The 23,017-nt window shown below is 37.1% G+C and overlaps 2 protein-coding genes across 4 annotated transcripts in view; one reads left to right on the top strand and one right to left on the bottom strand.

The window, feature by feature from the left end:
* The window catches only part of PRKN (parkin RBR E3 ubiquitin protein ligase), a 761,494-nt gene extending 756,834 nt beyond the window's left edge, over positions 1-4,660 (bottom strand). The window contains exon 1 of the mRNA XM_040551523.1: positions 4,523-4,660. Coding sequence (XP_040407457.1) covers positions 4,523-4,529 — 7 coding nt within the window. The 5' untranslated portion in view covers positions 4,530-4,660. The remainder of the gene's footprint in view (positions 1-4,522) is intronic.
* A 125-nt stretch (positions 4,661-4,785) lies between these two features.
* Positions 4,786-23,017, top strand: part of PACRG (parkin coregulated) — a 217,588-nt gene continuing 199,356 nt past the window's right edge. The window contains exons 1-2 of one of the 3 annotated variants that reach the window (XM_040551524.1): positions 4,786-4,925; positions 5,086-5,261. In XM_040551524.1, the coding sequence (XP_040407458.1) occupies positions 5,115-5,261 (147 nt within the window). In that variant the 5' untranslated portion in view covers positions 4,786-4,925; positions 5,086-5,114. Of the gene's footprint in view, positions 4,926-4,969; positions 5,262-23,017 lie in introns of those variants that run through there. The other 2 variants (XM_040551526.1, XM_040551525.1) reach the window with 2 other exon arrangements.

Raw genomic sequence — 23,017 nt, forward strand, 5'->3', positions numbered from 1 at the left:
ATTTCATATGTAAAATCGTAATAATGAAACATGTTCCATTAGTTTATGGCTTACAAGAACAATCGGAGTTTGTTTCTACAACCCTCTCACCATTTCATCATGACTATTACTCCATAATTACATCATTAGCTAACAGTATTTTCTCTCTCTCATTTTAGTGGTAGAAAAAATTTGACCTTAAAATTATTATCAATAACCATTCCGAAAAAACAAGACTTGCATGTAAACTAACAGCAAACTCATTGCAAAATACATTTCATAAATACTTAAGGCCCTATTGCATATTCTTTGTGTCCTCACAAAAGCTCTCCAACATTTTGACAGAGCACTATGAACAGCTCATTGTAAAGCAGCATGACACTAGTGATAACAGACAAGCAGTGCAATGCGTCTACTGATTTTATTTATCAAACTTTACAGAGTTCGCCTAGTTTAAAAAAAAATCTGACTCAAATTGTGTAACTCTGTCAAATAGATAATCCTGTAAGAAAAAATAAATGACTTAAGATTGAGATCTTCATTATAAATGTTTTTTTTTCTGCTCTGACCAAGCTGGAAAAATGAAATCCAGTATTTTACCAATGTTACATGTATCAAAGTTATGAAAAAGAATGGAATCTTTCAAATACTGAAATAGATAAAAACTTTAAGAACCTGTGAAACAAATTTCTGAAAACTTCTGAACAAATGGCTGAGAAAACAATTGTTTTTCCAGCTTTTTGCTTATAATTCCAACTAGAATTATTGACAAAATGAACCACCTGTAGAATGGTAAAAATAAGCTCCAAGTCATGCGCACCAAAAGCTCAGAACACATAAAATCTGCTTGCTGACTGGTGCCAGAAAGATATACCGACTTAGGTAATTTTTTTAAATTACTTCATTTACATTTAATAGGTGATTAACAGATAACCTTTAGAAGGAAATTACTTTGTTGTTCGATTCCTGTGGAGTAGTACAAAGGAGAAGGAAACATTTGGATTCTCTGTCTTCAAACGCTGAAGAAAAGGAGAGAACACTTAGGCACTTAGTTTGCCTTGACCAAGATGACTTCAATTCATTTCCCTCAGTCCTGGCCAAATGCTGATAAACAATCATCCTTTCTCATGACAACAATGAGAAAAAAAATTGACCGCTAATTTTCAAATCATCCATGAGATGAATAAAGCTACAAACCTACAACTATGATCTTCATCTCCTATGATGCTTCCTGTTTTACAACTGAGATGTTCATTTTCAGAGAGAGGCAAACGCTTGCCCAGAATTATTTCTCAGGCAAAGACCAGAATCCAGATCTCCCAAACGTTGATCAAGTACTTACCAAGTCTCTTACTCAAGTACTTACTTGTCTCTTGGTTTTGTCTCCCAAACAACCGCTAGGCATATTGAGGCCCTGCTTCCTGGGACGTGACTGAACATCGCTCATTGATGGGAAGTAGAGAATATATTTTTTTCCTCTCTCTCTGTGCTTCCACACAGCCTTTGCTTGTTTTTTTCCCCCCTCTTCCTTTTCTTTTTAACTAAATTATCCCTATCTTAACCGTGAGCCTTTTTTTTCCTTTTCTTTTTTCCAGCATATTTTCTTCTTCCCCTCTTCTTCTGAGGAGGGGAAGTGAGAGTGGTTATGGAGTTCAACTGCCCAGCAAGGTAAAACCACCACAAATACACATACAGTACTCTCTGTTCAAACTGAATGCTTGATTTAGTGTTTCTCATTTGTATAATTAAATCTTTTTTGTGAGTAAAAATGATTAATCACATCTATATAAAAATTTTCTACAGTTCTTAACTGAATGATCCATCAGCAAGTAGTATAAATAGACTGTAACTTTAAATAAGTAATATATGATTCCGCAACTGTCCTTTCACTTATGCATTCTTGCAACTTCACTTCAGAAGTGAAGCACATTACAGAATAAACAATTGTCTAAAAGCATCTATAAAGGCAAGAGCTGCCTTTGGCATTTATCTTGACAAATACTTTTAAAGACATTCTGAAAAATTAAAATTCCAAAAACACTCATGACTTCAGTGCGGTGCCATGCATGGGTCAGCTGCCATGCCCTTACCAGATAAATTTGTCCCTAGACTTTCTACGCAAATGGACTGTTACATAATTAACTTGCTGATATCGTATTCTAAATGCAGATGTCATACAGATGAAAAAGACATTCGCATATTTTGAAAGCTTCCCTCAAGGAATAACCTCCTATTGAAAATAAGCATACATTTCTTTTTAGTGTGTATTTTTTTCCCAAGTAAAATATTAGCATTGAGAAATCTATCTATTGGCAAATCTTTCTTTGCAAATCTCTTTTCAGTCAACAAATAAGATGTGAAAATGTAATGACAAGTAGGATGATAAATCATATGAAGAATATTAAAAACCAGTTATGTAAGTCAATGGTCTAGCCTCTTCTGGAACGATACATGCTATAGAGGAAAAAAAAAAAAAAAAACCTTCCTCAGTTAAAAAAAATTGAAAAAGAAAAGTTGAAAAAAGAGTGTGAGCATGGTCAAACACTTAGAGAAAGACAGAGTAAAAATGTTCACCTATTTCACCAGGCAAAAAAAAAAAAAGATAAAAATATAAAATAGTAATGGTAACATGGTAATCAGATTTGCTCTATCTCATAGCACTAGCTCTAAGAAGCATTAAATGAAAGTAAGAGATAGGAAATTAAAAATCAATTAAAGGAATTAATTGCCCTATGCTGCAGAATTGTCTTGTAGAATTTCTTGCCACAAGAACTCATAGAGGACATCAAACATTTCCAGAGATGTGACTGTAACACGTTTTGGAAAATATATCATGTACCTCATAGCATAATTCTTTTAAACACTCAGATCAAAGGAGAGTTGGCACAGATTGAACATTATTTCCCTCTTCCCTTCCTGCCCCCATTTTTGCCACTATATTCCTAGTTCTTAAGTGTTTAGAAGAAACTTTTCAGAAAGCAGACTATTAGACTAGGTCACTACATCATGTACTGTGAAAACAACTCTTATATTTACACAATTTTTTAGTTTTTTTGTATGTGTTTTTGCGTGTATTTTTTTCACTTTCTTCATTAAAATAAAAGGTTGCTGGTTAAGTTAATTAAGGCAGCAGGGCATGTAAGGCTGTGTTTATAAATTTGCAACTAATTGGGAAGTACAGTTCATAATAAATATTCACAAACATTTGTCTGCCACAGTGAAAGTAAAATAACAATTCCTCAGTCATATAAATGTTACCTGTACACACAGTGAGTAAACATTATCATGAAGGTTATGAAGGCTAGAGGCATGAACTCTGTAACCACATGGGCAGTCCCTTACGTACACTCAACTTACCTTTTTAAAGCATTATTAAAGCACTCAAATACAAACAAACAAAGTAGTTCTATAAACACACATTTTACATACTATAAGGCATCAAATCAGCAGAAGCGATAACATTGCAAGATGATATAGTGGAATACCTGACCTCCTGTGCTTTCCTTAAGCCAAGACTTATTTAGAATACTCTCTCATATCTTGGGGGGAGATGGGGGGGGAAGCCCCAAACCAACAAAATGCATTTAAAAAGGTTCCAGGTAGAGACCACCTGCATAATATGTATACAGACTGAAAAGGCCACATAAATATTTTAACTTTGTTTTAAACATTTGCAAAGCTGAAGGAAAAAAAATTACACAAATAATCAAATTCATATATTGCTACCAAAAAAGTTAATCTTGTTGAAAGATCCACAAGAATCTTGGAATAATTTGCAAAGACGTTCTTGAGATGTTTAATTTTAAAAAATACAGATTTTTTGATCAGAAACCGCATGCTTTTCAATAGGTCATGTACTATATAGGCATGTAACAATGTTACCTACACTGAAGATGAAACAGGAAGCTTGAGGAAGACAAATAACGGTTTGATTTTTACAGCTTTAAATTCAGATGGCCAACAAAATTCAAGAAGTAAAGTAAAGATGAAATATGGAACAGGAGGCAGGTAGGATGAAATCAGCCCTGTAATTTGTGGGACTCGACAGCCATGGATTCACCTCCGAAATACCAGCAGAAAGCTATCAGCTGAAAAACCCACCCCGCGTGTTGCGCCACAAAGCCACCTCAAAGTCCGAACAGCCACACTCCCCTCTCCCATGAGGATTACGTGACTTCTATTTTTTACACCACAGCCAGCAAGCGCTATGTCAAACCAAGAACACCCGAAGGCCAAAAAGGTGCGTGAAGCCCACAGCCCTTGCCCCACAGCATTGCCGCGGGCACAGGAGTTAAAACCAACAAGAGGTGACCTTGGTGACAAGCCCGGGACTGGTTGCTGCTGGCTTATCCCCCACCAGAGGAACAAAAAAGCAGAGAGGAGAGGACCCTGACCCCCCAGCGCTTCCCCCGGGGACAGGAGCAGGCGGCGATGGCAGGGCTGGGGGACACGGGAGGCCGGGACGCCCCGCGAGGCAGCGGAGGGGCGGACCCCACAGGAGGCTCCGCATCCGGGCTCCGCCACCACGGGCGCGCTCACTCACCTATCATGGCGGCGGCGAGGGGGCGAGCTGCAGGAGGGCCACGGGGGAAGGCGCGGGGCCCTCTGGGTAATGTAGTCCTGGAGTCCTCGCACCTCACGTGACCTCCGGCGCACACGCACACACACACACACACACACACACGTTTTAATTAATTTCTGCTATTTTCTGCCGGCTGGCTTAGCGCCTCCCGCGCGCCCGCTGTGTGGGGCTCCTTAGTTTGTTTTATTCGACTCTGAGGTTTCTCCCGTGAGCGTGGCCGCTCCCCCCCCCGTTCCCCCCCCGGCATGGCTGCGGGTTGTTGACGCGTTGCTTAGTGACGGGCGCGAGCGCCGGCTCCGCGGGGTGCCAGCCCCCCAACGGTCCCCAACCGTCCCCAGCCGTCCCCGAGCGCCCCCGCCGCGGGGTGAGGCGGGGCTGGGGACGGGGGCAGGAGGGTACGGGCTGGGGGTGGCATAAGCGGGGTGCCGCCGGCGGGGAATGGGGGCACAGGCGGGCCCGGCGCGTTTTCTGACTTGCTGCGGTGGGGTGCCGTTGTCTGTCTGTCTGTCTGTCTGCCCTTGCAGTCTGTCCGTTGGCTCTCGTCCGCCGCGGGATGGTAGTGGAGAAAGCGACCGCGAGCCCCCCGGCGCCCGTAGGCGACCGGCGCCCTCAGAAGCAGGAGCCGCTGGGGCTCGCGAAGAAGAGCAGGCAGCAGGTGACCGACGGCTTCACCGTTAAGGCCCTCATGAAAAACACCGTGGTACGTGCGCTGCTGGCATACGGGGGAGTCGCTTAACGCACCCTCACGCCGCCGGGAAGCATAGCGGGGTGAAACTGGGGGTGCGGAGCCTGTCAGGGAGCTGGGGGGGGGCGGTGCTAAAACTTCACCTGGAGTTTGCTGGTGGCTAAAATCACCTTCGGGCTTTACAGGATTACTATCATGAGGTAACAGCCTGTGCCTGTGGAAAGGGTGGTGCCGTACCTTCAAGTGTATTGCTTTGGTGCTACAAGTTTTCTGTATTGGCAACGCACACTGTTTTAAACTGTCAGCCCGTGGAATTACTTGGCTTGCTACCTCACACGTAGCAAAACACTGTCAAATGATATTTTTTTAAAAAGTATTTTTTGAAAGCGTTCTAGTGCTATCACAGTGTGGAATGAATTTGATGTAAGCATCACGCAGGATGGCAAAGACGTGGAAAATACATTAATTCTTAAAATCTTGAAAAACAGAAAAATGCTATCACATAAAATTAGGAGAATACTAGATAGGAAACAAGCTGATTTTCCAGCTGATAGTTCAAAAACAAAGAGGAGTTGATCCAGCAAGCTTCATTTTCATTAACAAACCCCATTTCTAACATGTTTGGAGGTACATGAGTGAAAACACTAGGATCAGGGCCTTTCAAAATGCTTTATATTGTTTTATTTATCTACTTTAATTAGATTTAAAGAACAAAAATAAAAGTTTTAACTAGCACAAAATACAAATGGTCGGTGTGTAAGTGGATAAACTAATATGAGCACACATGTATCCTCAAACTTCTGTATTGGACTTTTTTTCCACACAAATCAAAGTGTTAACAAAGTCTTGCATTCTGACCTTTTTGTGTTTTTGTGATTTTATTTATTATTCTATATATCCTTCTGATTGCAGATATGAAATACATTATTTTCCTTGTTTTGCTGTAGCAGTCTTCCTCTTGCAGTCACTGGACTTGTTATCTGTCACAGCACCCTCTTAAAAAAAAAAGTCCATCTTAAAACAAACTTTAAATAGAATAGAAATTGTATGCATAAACAGCTTTCTTCATATTAGTAAAGACAAAACATTTTATCTTAATGGGAAGAATACAATGCAAAAACAACACAAAGTGTGTTTTAAAGATTATCTTGTTTTTAACTCTAGAGATGTGTGGAGTAGACTATAACACTTCAGTGAGTTTAAGGATTAATTCTGAAAGACATTTCACTGGACAAAATGCAAGTCATGAATATTTATATATATTTGTTCGTATCCAGATATGTAAAAGATACATGATATAGTCTGGAAGAATCAGCGGTTTCATCAGGGTTTGAAAAATATATGTATTTGATTTTTAAAAAAGGAGCCTTTACTTATGAACACAACTAGCTATCACTTTAATTAGAATTTAAGTTTTCTTTTAAATATTTATAGAATTTTAACTTTCATGGTCACGATTCTAACTTGCTAAATATTAGCAGAATCATGGTAATCATGGTAGTGTCGTCGAGCAACAGCAAAAAGGCAGATCTACTGCCTTTGGAGCCACTCACTGAATAATGTTTCATGTTGTTTGGAATGGACCTCAGGAAGTCATGTGGTTCAGTATCCCATTGGAGGTGGGAATGGCCCTAGCAGAAGATCAGATCAGTCATGGGTTCCCCTGGCTAAGCTGTGGAACTGTCCCACAGCAGCGATTCCCTGATCTGTCTGGGAACCTGTTTGGTTGCTGCCCTGCCTGCCGGCCCCTGTGGCACCCTGTCAGAGGTAGGGTTAACTGAGTCCTGAGCCATTCCACAGGTTCTGTTCCTGCATCCCTAGGAAGCAGTGAAACTGTTGGAGGTCCTGAAAGATTCATCCTGCCAGGGCTGTTTTTTCCAAAAGTTCTGAGCAAGGACAGGCAGCCACTGGAATTATTTCCCTGAGGTCAATGTGCAAAAAGTCAAAATAGAGAAAGGATTTTCTTACTGCCACCCTGGCTGTGCAGAAGTGGGTGTTCCTCTTCTCTTTCCCAACAGCTGATGAAATGGAGTGTCAGTTTTATTATGTACTCACTTGTCAGAGGTGGGCATCATAGATGAAGTTGTCATGGAAGGCTTAGGAGTTGATTGGAGGGTTAAAAGCAGAGCAGGCTAATATAGTTAAAGCATGGTAATTCTTTTTAACAGCATGACAAGACAGTGTGTTGTCAGTGACATGTTCAGCATCTCCAGGTCAGGCTATGAGGTACAGATTAATAACCTTTGCTGCAAGCATGCAGTGAGAAGAGCATAGAGTCTAATGGTTTACCATTATGCATACGTGACTGTAAATATATCAGTAAAGGTTCTAGAATTCTCTGATACTGCTTGTGTAGGGGGTGTCTTACTAAGCCATTTTAAGTGGAAGTTGCTGGATAAGTTTTCTCCAAAGGTCTGCTTTCATAGCCAGTAGTGAGTATAGGAACACAGGCCTCTGGCGACTTTCATAGAATATTCAAGACATTTCTCAGCTTTGGCATATTATATCTAAAATTTATTAATCAAAATACCTTACTTAATAAATATTCACCAAGAAAATTGTTTCTGAACTGAAAGATGTGTTGTATGTTACTGCCTTCCAAAATTAGAAATTTGTATAGCAGTTGAGATTAAGAGCAAGATCCAATAAAGGTCTTCTATACTAACAAGCTAGATACCATGACATTTACATTTTACTTGTTTTGTCCTCCAAGTGGAATCAAGAATGCCATATTACATGCTCACACTTTGAATGTACTGCAGGAGTAGAATTAGGATTATAATTAAAAAATTATATACAGGGTAGCAAGTACAAAAATACCTGTACATGAATGTGGACGGCAGGAAGATATCTCTATTCACTTCTGATTTCCACCGGAGAGTTGCTAATTTTTCCTGTTTTCGGTAAGTGTACAAGAGTGTTAGTGCCTCCTTTTCTTTAATAAACTAGTGGTAAAAGCACTTTTCAGGGAGAAAATTTATTATTTAAAGGGAACTGTAGAAAGTGAATTCCAGTCTATCTCCCAACTTTTAAAAGATTCTTAGCCAACAAACTACAAGATTACTGAGGTGAAAAAGATGGCAGAGGAAAAAGTGTATATGTGTCTTTTCGAAGTTCTGTTACTGTGCTGCAAAAAGTTAGGATTCATAACACTAGAAAGAGGTAGGAAACTCACTACATAGTGTAATGCATAGGTCAGTCATGCAGTTTTGGAAGCTTGGGTACTTTGTGTCCATCATTACTTATTAGAATGGATCTGATGTTTTTCAAACAGAACTGGAACTTAAGATACCCCCTCATGAGTGCTGAGCCAATAAAGCAACGAAATAATTGTCCTTGTTTTTGCTATGTTTTATGAACCTTGAATTCCTTACTATGAAATGCCAGAGGTGCCTCAGAAAAATCGGAGTTATCTTTCCTCTATGGGTTCTCCTTTAGTGACATGGTTGCCAGGTAAGTTGAAGTATTCTGCAGTATATCAGTTTGAACTCCTCTGGCCAGAATACTGAATTCAGATCTTCTTCTTGGCTTTGTGTGTAAACCAGTAGGTTTTATGTAGCAGATACCACTATTGCATCCATCCATGTCTCATGAAAGCAGTCAGTAGCTGCTGTTAATAAGGGGCCACATCTAGCCTGTGTGTGAGGCATGAAGTTGGAATGTCTACTAAATTGACCTGAAAGGAGGGCGATGCTAAGAATTGTTTGATTGAGTCCTGGATTAAAAAACCAAATCAGAGTATTCAACCTGGGAGATTCTTTGTGATGTGTAGAAACACACCTTCCATCTCCTAAAGGAATGTAATTGCTTATAAGTAGAAAAAAGGTTATTTAGATTGCAGTTCTATATATTTATCCCTCTGTTCCTTATTTAGGAGTTTGTATTGGAATGAGGTCTCAGTTTTCAAGGTTTAAACTCTTCTTTGAAACAATTAACAGCATTTTGAGAATAACTCAGAACAAGAGTTTCATTTTAACTGTGGAGATAATATGATTCATTTACATTGTGAAACTTGTGATTTCATATTCTATTCATATTCATCCACACTGTATAACTAAAACTACTTTCATTGTTTATGTTGTAGCATTAACAGTGTCTAATCTGATTTTAAGGCTATAGGAAAGTGCTGTTTGCAAGAAGAAAGTTTTAACTTTCTCCTATAATAGTTAATTTATTGGAAAAAAAAACTATGTTTGGGGGCAAGTAGAAGGCATATTTTGACAACTGTGGTTTTTGAACAGTAGCATATCTATTTGGGGGGAACTTCTCCATTTCAGCAATTTTGTACAATCTACAAGTATATGCAGTGAACACTGTAAGTCAGTTTAAACTCTCATTGCTCTGGAAGGCAGTCTTATATTCTTCCTGTTTCAGGCTGCTTGTTACTACTGCCCCTTACTGTGCCCACATTTGTGCAGTGTTGGCAGAACAGGGATCTGATACTGATGAAAAACAATGCATCCTGTTTAAGCTAAGTATTGAACTGTGGGCTTCGGGGCTGAGGTGAGCAAAGCTCCTACAGCTACAAATCTCCTCATTCCTGCCCTCCTTCCTCCCTGTCCTGACCATTTGCTTCTGTCTCCCCTTTTGCATTTACATTGGTGTTTCTTGCAACTACACAGGAAGCCCCAGCTCTAACAGCTGGTACTGGAGGAGAAACGGGAATGTGTTGCGAGCATAAGCTGAGTGGGTGGGAATGCCCCTGTCTGCAACATCACAGTCTTAATTCATTTAAAACCAATTATGAAACCAAGTTTTAGCAGAGTATTTTCACAAGCACAGCAGCATAAATTTGTGCTACATTTGCAAAATGTGGTTTTCATCCCTGGACATTTATTCTTCCTTTATGCAATATAACTATTCTTGTGGCCATGCAGTGAACTATACTGGGGTCCTGGTTAAATCTAGATTAAAAGCGCCACTTTGTTTTCCCAGCAGTGCAAACTTGACATACAGTCTGTAACAGTGTAAGCTAGCAAATCTGTGGCTGCTACAGCCCTGCCTGCTCCCGCTGCATATTCCTGCCTCCTCTGTGACACTACTCATACTCATGCATCTGAATCAGTGAGGCACTTTACTTGCATTAGATCCAAATGTGAAAAGCCTCAACACATTGTTCTTATTGTGAAAACTCATATGAGTGGAAACTCCATGAGTGGAAACTCATGTTCCTTTCCAATTCCATGATTGTTTTTACTGTTTAATGCCCATGTTAGTATAGAGTAGAGACCATGTTTGTATAATGTTAAAGCACAGGAGAAGCACTAATACTTAAGACCATAATGTCTTCTAAGAACCTGTATTTTGTATTATGTTTTCCAGCTCTAACTTATGAGGCTTAATCATACTGCTTGTGATATTTTAAAATACTTTAAGACTTTAAAATCAGTGCTTAATTGTTTGCAAATGTGGGCGAAGGTTGATATTTTTCATAGTTACAGTGATGAGATAAGATTTGTTTTAATATCCTCAAGCATGAAGAAATCATGCTGTTTCATTTATGAAATCTGTTACACACTTAATTCTCCAGTAAATCCTTTTTTAATAATTCAGTCATATTGAATTAAAATATAGTAAGACTTAAAATAGTAAGCAGATTATGAGTTAGAATCCATTACATGTTTTTGATTGACATTTCATCTGATTGACGCTTCACCTGATTCACAATATTTTACATAAGAAAAGACCTTGAATGATTTTAAATTTCATAGCTAGAGGAGGTAAATGTAAATTGATTTTAAAACATGACGACAGTGGTATTTCAAGAGTCCTCTGCTAATCAGATTTTTATGAGCTAATGAATAAAGTATTCTAACTGGAGACAGTTACAGAGACAATTGTCAAATTCTGTCAATTCTGGCATTGGAATTAAACTATTTTAAACTTTGCAACCAAGAACTAATATGAAACAGCAAACATCCGTTTAAGTTCTTGTGAGTTTATGAAAGAAAAGCTCTTACAGGTTTACAGATTCCATACAAGTTAAAATTCTGTAGTGGTTTGAGTATGTGGGTACCTTAGTCTTGTGTTTCACTGAATGAAGTGGGCACCTAGTTTTCAGATGCTTGACTCTTAAGTGTCAGAACAAAATTTTTGAAAATAGTTAACAGTAGTCTCAGAACAAGATTCTAAGCACTAAACTTGTTGAGTCCTGGGGAATTATCCAAAGTCATCATTTCCCACATGCAGCTGTATATGTCTCTAGAGCTAGCCAATAGAAAAATGTGAAAGACAAGTTAGAAAGCATCTGCCATACAGCTTTCTCACCACCCAGGCTTCAGAAGTTTCCATAGAATGTGCATTTGTATTCTTTGTTTCAGAAAGCTCGATAACTTGATATCTTTTTTATTTTTTTTTTTATTTTACATGAAAGAACAGGTAGCTGGGTCAATTCTCTCTATGTAGGAGACTGCTACCTATGCAGGATGTCTTAATCCTACAGTACAAGCAATGGAGGTAGGAAAGGAGAAATAATGGCACCTCTGCCTCTTTTCTGAAACAGTTCTGTGGAGCAAAAACCTTACATAGAGGAGACACAAAGGGTATAGAAGACTTAGCCTGACTGCAAAAGAGAAAACTTGAGCTCTCTATTGGGTGGCTGTTTACTTTAATATTTAGAAGGCATTATGGAAGCAGAAACCACATCTTCTCCTCTCCAACTACTTTCTCTGTGCAATCATGAAGCAACCAAGGCTCATTTCTGTTCTCTTAGCCAGGGAGTCTTAAATTCTTTGTACAGGTTTGGTGCTTTGCAAGGAGAGAGCAATTGTGAATATAATGGGATTTAGGTTTGAAATTGGTAATTTGAGTCCTGTTATCGGGATCTTGATTCTGCTTAGGCTGAGATGCTAAGTTGCTAAGACTCCAGGTGCCATGATGTGTATCACAGTCAAGTGTAAAAATCAGATCTTACAGAACAGTTCTGTGTATGTCTACAGCTTCACTCACCCAGAAGCATCTGGGGTATTTAGGTCCTTCTAGAGTCAGCACTTTAACACAGGAAGTCTTCAGAATGGATTAAATACCACCTGAATTGACCTTACATGTTGCATTTCTGTATGACCTTTTCTCATAAATTCTAAAAATACTTCTAAAAATGCATCTGTGCTTAATTCTATTGCCGAATTAGACAGCAGTGTTCAGCACCTTATGAAATAACTTCAGAAGCAAATACTATTCAGTAATGGTATTGAATTAATTGTAAGTAGAAGAATGGCCTTATGGGGGTGTGCGACACAACAGCAGGTAGTCAAGGATATGCTGCTTGGAAGAGGAAAGGGTCTCACATTTATGCTTGGAAAGCTGTGCTGGTGGTGCAAAGCCTCTTGAAGGGAAGGGTGAAAAATTGTGGCTGGAGCAAGAATGGGACAGGGAAAGCTGTAACTAGGGAAAGCCTAATGCAGAAGGCATATGAAACACAGATAAGAGGGTAAGAGAAAGCGCTTGCAGTAAATAGACACTAAACTGGAGACTTTGTAGCACTGGAATATCAGTAAGACTGCATCCTGCTTGGGTAGCAGCAACAGGTGCTTATCAGCTGAGATTCGTGCTGCAGCTAATTCTGAGACAGTCTGCTCTAACTAATATGCAGCAAGTACTGCTGCCAAGTATGCAGCAAATGCTGAGAGGAATCGAGGCATCAGACAGTGTTTGTAGCTGTCTACCTCAGGATGCTGTCCCTTGTCTCACAGTCTCCTCTTGTCACTGCTGTATCTTAAATGACATTGGAAAATTAAGTGAGTGAAGAAGACAGGAGAAGTAGCATATTGGCATTTGAACAAAAGAAAATAGTGGAAGAATACTGAGGAAACAGGAAAGGAATTAAATGCCATTCTCCAAAGGGGAGATGTAGATGGCCACTAATCCAATGTGATTTCTGCTATGACTGTTCTCCACAAACTTCTCCAGAGATGAGTAGAAGCCAGTTTTCACCTTGTTGCAGGTAGGGAGAGCTGGAGTCCATACCAGGCAAATTGAAGGTTTTTTTTTTTTTTTACTTTTTCCCCTCTGACACTTCCAGTTAATATTTATATAAAGTCTATGTTTAACAGAAACAATATGGTAAAGCTTTGAAGGGGGCATGTTTTGTTTTGTTTTGTTTCACATGAAGTTTTCTTAACTATTTTGAAATGACAGTTACTCCAAAGCCAAAAAATAGTAGCAAACAGTTCTGTGTTAGTATGTTCATCAAACATCTAGACCGTGTAATAGAAATACGCAGTGAAAGACTGAGTGGTTCCTCCTAGCAGCAGTTGATTCCTTGGTATGTTTGACATTCACGCAAGCGGGTTAGCGTAGCTTTTCATTTTGCTAACGTTGTCACATAATTTTTTCTGGAAAATTTACTGCTCTCTGATAACTGCCTTTCTTAGACAAATCATGTCAAGTAAGATGTACTTTGTTGTAAAGGCCCAGCCTGTTGACACAATGTGCTCAAGGCTTCTGTACTAAAGTCTTTTGTTTAATAGTTACATTCTGACTCAGTCAGTACATTACAAATATCATGTCTATTATAGTTGCTCTCTTTTTTTTTTTTTTTTTTTTTTTTTTTTGTCTCTGGATGTATGTAAAAGGATTGCTACTTACAGTAGTGTAACTTTAGAGTCAGAATAGACCTTCAATAGTACTTCAGTCAGGCCTCTTACCTGACAGTAAGGTATCACCTTGTTTAGATAATAACAGCAGCCTGAATTATAATGGGGCAGTACACACATAATTTAGCTTTTCATGTGCTTGTGATGGTATTTGTTAATGTGTATGTAATACTTTGTATGCTTGTCTGTTGGAAAATAAGATTCTTATTAAAAGAAGCAAATTTACTCTGCATCCTTGTTTTTGTAAAGGGGGATGTTAAGACTTTGATAGCAAAATGAAAACAGATTTGTTTTCAGTTTAATAACAGAAGTATGTGGATAGCATCATGACTTAAATGAAAGCTACTATCATTAGCCTGTTTAAAAGCAGACTAACAGATTTTTATTTTTATTTTTTTGTGATGGAAGATTTTGTATTCTGCAGTAAGTACAAAAGTTCTTCACAAAATGTAAAATTTAAAAATTCAAACATATTATAAAATACACTATAGATATGAATGTGCAACTCTTGAATGCCTCGAAGCAAGCATGGCATGCTGTTGAGTTCCCGTGTAAGAACTATCTGGAGGAAGAATAGTTCTTTAAAATTCTGTTTTGATGCCTGTTTCATTAGTCATGAGCATATTACTGAAGTTTTGGTGTCGTTTGTAGACAGTTCATAGTATTCTGCAGAAAAGTTGATGTAAATCCAAATCAAAGGGTGCAGTATTTTCTTGCTCGTCTGTTCTGTGTGCTTAAGACATTTCTTAGTTTCTCCATTGTGACATGAACATTTTTATTGTAATGGTTTTCTCAATGTGCATCTTGTTATTCTTATATGAAAAGAACTACTTCTGCGTAAGTTGCTTGGACTTACCCATTTGTTCTTGAAAATCTCCATGGTTTATGGAATTAAATATTATTTCCTACTTGTTTTTTATAATATATAATATATAATACTGTTTTAGAAGCGTTCTAAAAAATCCAAAAGCTTTGAATGTTTCCTTTCGTTGCGAGTCTTAATTGCACAAAAATAGAGAAGATACTTTATGATCCAAGTTTACTATTTCAAGATTGATCATTGTGAACTTATTTAGAAAATGATGGTGGTTCAAATTTAAACCTGTAGAAAAAATAAATTATGCCCCACTTTTCTTACTGTGCTATCCCTATTGATTTAACCTGATATTAGTGCTATTGGATATCTTAGTAGCTAAAACTATCCAAGCAAAGGTGCATGTATACTTTACTGACATTGGCAGCCAGAATTTGACCAACCAAAGCTTTTGTTTTTCACAGAACCTGAAAATATGCATCATTACTTCCCAGAGCAAATCTATTGACCTCTTTCTGCAGTTATCTTCTACTGATTTCTCACTTTTTCAGTGACTTCCTTTGCTTGTCCTCCAGACATAATTATTTCATACTAGTGGGTTTCTTTTACAGTCATGTTCAACAGGGTTTCTTTATTCATCCTTTTTTTTTTGTTGGGGGGAGGAGGGAGAAGGGAGGAGTGGGAGTGGGAGCAGAGTAGTTCCATGTGGCTAGAAACCTTTTAGAGTTAGAGGATGTACTTATAAAGCTTCTACCCAGACCTTATTAGAATACCCTAGATAATCTTTTTTTTTTTTTTTCTGTAAAAAATCTCTAAGAAATGAGCTCATTATACTTTTGCGTTGAAGCTTTGTAAGGTATGACTGAAAAAAAATATTTTTCACAGGAAGTGTACATGTGTTAGCTGAATTTTTACATCTTTTGTGCTGTGTTTTACTACCTCATCTCATGCCCTTCTAATTTGTGTATCCTTCATTTATTTTGACAGCTTTTAGATTTATAGTTTAAGGTCAAAGGAACCGTTAAGACAACTCCCATGTAATATAGCCCGTCAAACTCAAAAAGTGATTTCTGCATTAATTGTGTAACTTCTACTTGAGCTAGAGGATACATTTTTTTAGAACATTATACAACCGTAAGGTAATAGGGTGTTAGAGAGTCCATTATATCTGTAAATTATGCCAATGCTTAACTAAACCAGCATCACTGTTAGAAATTTGCATTTCATGCCTATATATAATTACCACAGAATAGTCAAATTTCACTAAGTATTTTATAGTTAGACATCCACATACAGAGAGATACTACCTTTAAAAGTCCACAGAAATATTTTTGAATACTTCATTAAATGGGTTTGAGTTAGAACCCATTTAAGTCATGATTAGATTATGAGCTTCTAGTATGGACATATTTAACCTTTATTGCAATATTTTTATTCAGGACAACAATCTTGTTTTAATATTTTATTTGATACTACGTGGAGACTTTTGGTCATCATGAAGAATTCAGGCACTGTGCTAAAATTGTATGTGTTATACAATTGTTAATGCATGCTAATGTGAAAAAGCAACTGAATTACAAAGTGCAGTTGTATTAGTAGAAATCAGTCAGTTACACATTTAAGCTTGGGAGACGTTTCACAAACTCTTCTGTCATTATCTGGCAAAAGGAACCATTATTACAGAAATTTAAACTGTGTGCAAACAATACCGTGCCTACTAATATTATACAACGTTCAGATCTTTGGATATAAATTTTGTTGAGGAAATTACTGGGTTTAAGTGTTGTTTCAGTTTGGATTATCATTTTTCCATTTCTCTCTTACCAGATGGAATTGAATCTTTTTTCTGCTTAAGTGAGAAAACAAATGACCCTTTAATAGCAAGAGAGCAATTCTTCCTCCATTGTTCAATTTTTATTAGTGAGTAATAGCAAGAGGTGTATTTGGGGCATATATTAAAATAAGTTTGCATAGTCTAGACTGTCAGTAATTAATCGATAAACTGCAGATTTTATTTTCAGTTTGGTATTCCATAAGTTGTTCTTTATAAGGTCATCATTGCACTCCATTTAGATCACTTTTTCCATACTTTATCCTTTTTATTCTTCTTCTAGCAAGTGGAATGCTATGAGCTCTTGTTCTTTTACAATACTAAGTATTTTTCATTTTTACAAGTTTTAAGCAAATACTGTTGTAACACTGATAACAAAAGAGCTTGCTTAGACAGAGAACATAACTAAGCATTTCTCAGCTTGTAAAATACAAGCAAAATGTTCTGATTGCCAAAACAGCTCCTTTAAAAGTAGCTCCAGCTAAGATGCATATTTGACATCTGCTTGAAGTCACAGGTTAGAATTCATACTTTGGAGAGGCTAAATACATATCAGCTGACTCTTAACTGAATGCCCTTCCCCATGGATTGAAGGTAGTCTCCCTTTTGTCAGTAGTTCTTCTAAAGACTTCACTCTTGTGCTCTGGGTCTATTGGACCCAGAAAAGGATAGTTTTGTAGTTTGATTATCATGATATGCTGGGAAGCAAAAGTTTAACCAGGTTAAAGAATGCAATATTAAGTCATGTAATTTACCAGTAAGTGTATTGTTCTTTTTTAGGTCCTATTGTTTAACCTTCCGATTTTAATCTAATGGAAATTAAATCTAATGAGAATGTATGACATATTTAAGAAACAGTTCTCAAAAGTTATTAAATGTCTTCTGATAACATACATTTGTAAACATAGAAAGCTAGTAATCATAACACTTTCACAAAAAAGCAGTCGTGGGACTGCAACTGCAAAGCTACTAGGAAGACTAAACATTCGAATATATATTAAACAGACTATTGTATAAAACATTTATGTATTATTAATGAAAACCTGCCTTACGACAATAAGATCTTATAAACACAATAGAATTAAGTGATAGATAAAATTAAAGGGCATGAAGGGATGAAACAATTGCTTTGTGTATAAACCAATTAAGACAAAACCAGTTTTATCAGTATTCATTAATGTGAAACATTGTTTTGTAATTTATGTAATCTATGTGAGTAAACCTGCGAAATGAGGGTGGTTTTGCTATTTATGTAAGGAAAGAACAATTCATAACATGGAAGTACCACTTAATTTCCCAGCTTTTATGTACCACACTGTATCTTTTAGAGTAATAAAAGGAATTATTCCAAGAATAGGGATTTTATGGAAAAGTACCATTAGAAAGTTTACTTTGTTTTAGAGATAAAAGGGTGTAAGTGAAAACGGTAGGATGGTATAATGAGATAATAAATTCTTACCACAATAATAAAAAACATTTTGCATTTTTTGAAAAACATTTATTCAGTGAGCTTTGAGTTCACTTAACGTGGAACATAAATATTTAGTGATAACTTTGATTTATTCTGAGGTACTAAATGAAATGTCATGATGAAGGCTATGGTAATTTCTATAGCTTTCAAGAAGCCAGGATTTTACTCCTGGTATAGGAATTTGTATTGGATACTTAATTTAATTTTCTCAGTGTATATTACTGTTTTTCTTTAGTGTTCAAAATAGATTCACATCCTATGTTAAAATCTTACTTTTAATGATTAGATTCAATTTTTGGTAGTCCACAGGAAGTGTAACTGATAGCTGAGGGTTTTGACTATGAAGAAGAGTACAGAGTACAGAACAAATATCAGCAAGAAGTCTATTTGCTGCAATGAGACTTCTATTTATGGTGTTTATTTTCTCAGGACAGTATTATTTACTGTTTCCATGCTTGGAGAAAATTTGTCAATAAAGATATAGAAGTTTCCTTAACCTGGGGGGAAAGAAAAAAAAAAAAAGATGTAAAGATGTTTTTACTAGAGATTTGACTTTAAGTCTTGATATTTTCAGAATTTGTGTACAAGAACCTTGATGGAATGTAAAAAATGACAAAATCTTTCAATTTTCACTTAAATGAGTTTTATAGTTTTAAATGAACCTGCTAAGCAGAATTCTAGGTGGTTACTTTGGAAGGCCTTGTATTTAGTTATCTAAAATGAAAAAATGCATGTTATCCTTTAAACTTTTTTTTTAAGTACAGTATAAAGTGCTTGAGAATGATATAACTAACTGATTTTTTCTGAGTCATTCTTGTCATCCTCAGCTACAGTGTTTGCAACATTCCAGTTTGAAAGTGAATATGTAGATAATGACATCAATGTACAACTGGAAAATATGAAAGCAAAGATGGAGAGGGTATGTGTATATATGTGACTGGTGGCACTTTTTATGTGTTGATGCTCAGTGAAGAGCCAGAAGGGTCTAAGTAACTTAATTTTGACAGGCTCTTCAGTCTTACTTATGGCATTCAGAGCATGCTAGTCTTCCGGGTAAATAATCTCCTTTCCAGCAGAGCTACACAAAAAATATACATGCACCTAATCAAGCCTCACAGCAGTACTTGGTCCTGAGTATCTTCTAATGGCTAATGGTCTTTTTTTTTTTTTTTTCCCCAGTACCACACTTTTTTTTTTTCTCTCATTCCAGGAGTTTTTAACAATACATCTAGGTTTTTCACAAGGGCCTTATGACAGCAGTCCATCTGTGTTTGCTGGAGTAAACAAAAGAAGGAATCTGCTAGTTTCTGTTGGCACAGAAGTCTCTGTCTCATAAAGTTCCATGTTAAACAATGGTAGAACCAATCCTGATAGCATTACACACATAAAAGCTTTCATGGCTGGAAAGAAACCACCCTTCTGAATTGTCTTCAAGCTGACTGATAGGAATTGACCTATCCAGTTCAGGGTGACTGATTCATTTCTGCCAGTCTCCCAGGCAAGTCAGTGGCATGTTCTGACCTTCAGTGTCAAACACTGCTGATAGGTCTAATGAAGTAAGCATGGATATCTTCCTCTTAGCGGTGCCAGAGACGAAATAGTTTACCAGCAGGACTAATGCACTCTAAAAGCTGTTACCAAGTCTGAAAGCCCAGCTGCCCAGATTAGGTCATTGGCAGTGAATTTGAATTCTGTGGAAGAATATGTTAGCTTTCTGTGTGTGTTTTTTGTGGGGGGAGGGGAAGAAAATGGGGTGTTTTTATTATTATTTTTATGATAATTTTCCCAAGAATAAAAGGCTATATTATGTAGTAACTGAGGAGAACATTAAGGCTAAAAGGAGTTTTTCAGTCCACACATTAACACTTTATCTTTCATGTTGGTTTGAAAAATGTGCTTATGTGTGGTAGTATGTGTTAATGATAGAATTTAAAATGGCCTCTGGGGATCATCTGGTCCAACTCCTATACAGGCATGAACTCAGAGCAGGGCCTACCTCAAATTATGCTAGGCTGCTTGGCCTTTTCTTGAGCTGGGCTTTGATTGTCTTCAGGGATGGAAATTCTACATCACGTGTGCATAACCTGTTCCAGTGACTACCTTAATTGTGAAAAAAAAGTTATTTTTCTTTTTCCTGCTGTTTTCTAATTTCCTTTATTGCAATTTGGAACCACTGCCTTTGGTCATTTTGTTGTGCATCTTGTGGAAGAGCTTCGCTCATCTCTACTATTCCCTTATGCTGGGTGACTGAAGACAGCAGTAAGATTCCATTTATGCTTCCTCTTCTTAATGCTGAACAAACTATTCAATCTCTCCTCATATTTCAACCCAATACAGGTCAGTCTGGTAACTGCTATTCTTTAGGCCAGCAGTCTACCAGTTTTCCACTTGCTTTGTGCTCAGATTTGCAAATTAAGGAACTCGGAGAAGAGTCACAAAACATGGTTAAACCTTTTATTAGTTCTCTTTATTTGGCAGCTCTACATGTAAAAGAGAGTAATTTTTTTTAGTCCCCAGGTCTGGAAGTATTAGTAGTAATATATACGATAAAGGCCTGTTCAGATGAGTATAATCATTTACACCAAGAAGACTACATACAGTTTTCTCTTGAGTAAGAAAAAAAATTTGATCTGGGCTTTTATGTAACCATCATGTTTCATGGATAATATTCCTTCATTCATATGATTGTATTAGTAACCAGCAAAGGATCTTCCCATATCACTACAATTAATACTGTTGTTTTTGTTTCAGAAGATTTTACAGTTTTCTGTGCTTAATTAGAATTTCCTCATTCAGTGCAGTAACTAGGACGCAGGTATGAGTAAATATATGAGTATATATAAATATATACTCATATGAGTAAATATATCATATGAGTAAAGTAGGGAAGTATTCCTATCTCCAGTGGAGGCACAAGGAGAAAAGGTAAAGTAAGAGAATGGATAAGACCCAAAAATCAAATACTTACCTTCTAATCCTTTATGTCTTGTTAGACTATCCTTCTGTAGTGATATGTAAAAATGGTTGGTTGCTTTTAATTCAGGCAGTCAGGAAAAACTGCAGCACTAGGTACTTCCCTGCTAGAATCTACATCCCAACCTCCGATTTTTAGTCAGACCTGGACAACCAGATTCTTCTCCCCCACCTTGATTTTATTGTCCTATCAGAACCGATGCCATCAGGGGCTTTGTGGACATTGTGATCACAAATTACAAATTTGTTTTTAAAAATCCTTTTTTCGTATATATATGGCAATCTGTATATATGTATCTGGTGGATGATATGCGGTTAATTATGAAATCACTTGCTGTGACCTCTTTGTGAAGCTGGGAAACTCCACACATTTGTTTCAATAAATAATCTTTTCAGACATTCCAAAGAGGTAATTCAGTTGTCTTACTAGAAAAATTTACCTGCTACTTCGGTTTAGTAGGGTGATGGTTGGACCACATGATCTTGAAAGTCTTTTCCAACCTTAATGTTTCTATGATTCTACTCTTCTATTCCATATTCACACACACACACACAGACACAGACACACACACACACAAAAGTCTCTCTAACTCACCTGAAGTGTATGGGATGCAGACTGCTAAATGACATTACATGCCACACTATAAGTTTAGCAATGTCTCTATCCATCTCATTAAGATTATGGATCCATGCATTAATTTATTTCTACATCAACCCCCTGCTCCCTGAGAATAAGAGTCAACTGACATACTTTTTTCTTACTCTATAATTTTAAAATCTTATTATCCACCATTTTGTGAAGAGCTAAACAGCATGTCCTATCCCAGCGTGATGAATATAAAATCTATAAATTTCCTTTTATGTTATCATTATTACTGCTCCGTAATGTATCTTACATCTATTATTCCTCCTGACAGTGTGTGGGTCTTCAGTATTAATTATACAAAATTTCAATTAAAAAAATTATGTAATTCCACTTCCCCGATGCGTAATACAGAAGGAGCAGTGATTTCATTAGTGTTAACAGGGCTACACAAATTACATTCCTAGATTTTTCTAATATATATTGAACTATTTGAACTTGCTTAGAAATCTCCCGGTTGCCTTTCTCTATTTATATATATTTATTTTATACTCAAATACATATTTCTGTTTATGTAATATAAGTAAAATTTCACCATATTAAGGCTTTTCTTAATATTACAATGAAGTGTTTGAAATGCTGTCTTGTTTTCCTACCAGGTTCAATGTTATTTGGACTGACAGAATTCTATATGTGACAGAAAAGCTGATTTAAAAAGTAACTGGCACATGTAATTTTGAAAATAATGGGATGGTAAATAAGCATAAGTAAATTGAAATCTGTAATGCCTATGTGTTCATTTTGGAATAGAGTTTAGGTTGTGAGAGGTTTACAGTTTAAACAAAAGTAGTTCAAACCTATGGTATTGAGAGTTTATGTTGCGCTTCCCAAAGTTGTTGAGATCAGTGGAACAATTCAGTCTGATGTACTCTCGTTGCGCTATTGAGCCTTCTCTGTACAGGTGTCCAGACTTTGCAATTCACCTTCTCTTGCCTGAAATAATCCACAGTTACAAGAGCTTTGTGAAGAGCTGCAAGGCTTTGGGGAAGGCTTCTGGGGAGAGCTGAGTTTTGCACCATGTGAACGCTAGATATTTTTCACTTAGAACTCCAGGATCTAAGTTGGAAGAGTTTGTTAACGACTCACTTTTCTGTGTGGAGAAAGACAGATGGCTAGCTGCTACTTAGCTATGTTATAGTAATTATTTTTGATGAAGATTAGAATAAATGTGGGCTGAATATATTGTTGTGGTGTTAGGCTAGAAAAAAAGTAGTTGAATAAATTAACCAGCATCATCGGACAATTCAGTTTTGAGACATCAGGGTCTGAAGGGTCTTGTTTCCACAGGTAAACAAGAGACCTATGTTAGTAAACTAAATTATAGCAAATTACTATTTCTATGAGTTATTACATCATAATATACCACATCCTGAAGATGTTCCTCAGTTACTAAGTTCTTGCAGAGTTGAGTGTGTGCTATGCAATGCTGAATAACATTTTTCACA

This window comes from Cygnus olor, chromosome 3, assembly GCF_009769625.2.
Source record: "Cygnus olor isolate bCygOlo1 chromosome 3, bCygOlo1.pri.v2, whole genome shotgun sequence".
Taxonomy (NCBI): Eukaryota; Metazoa; Chordata; class Aves; order Anseriformes; family Anatidae; genus Cygnus; species Cygnus olor.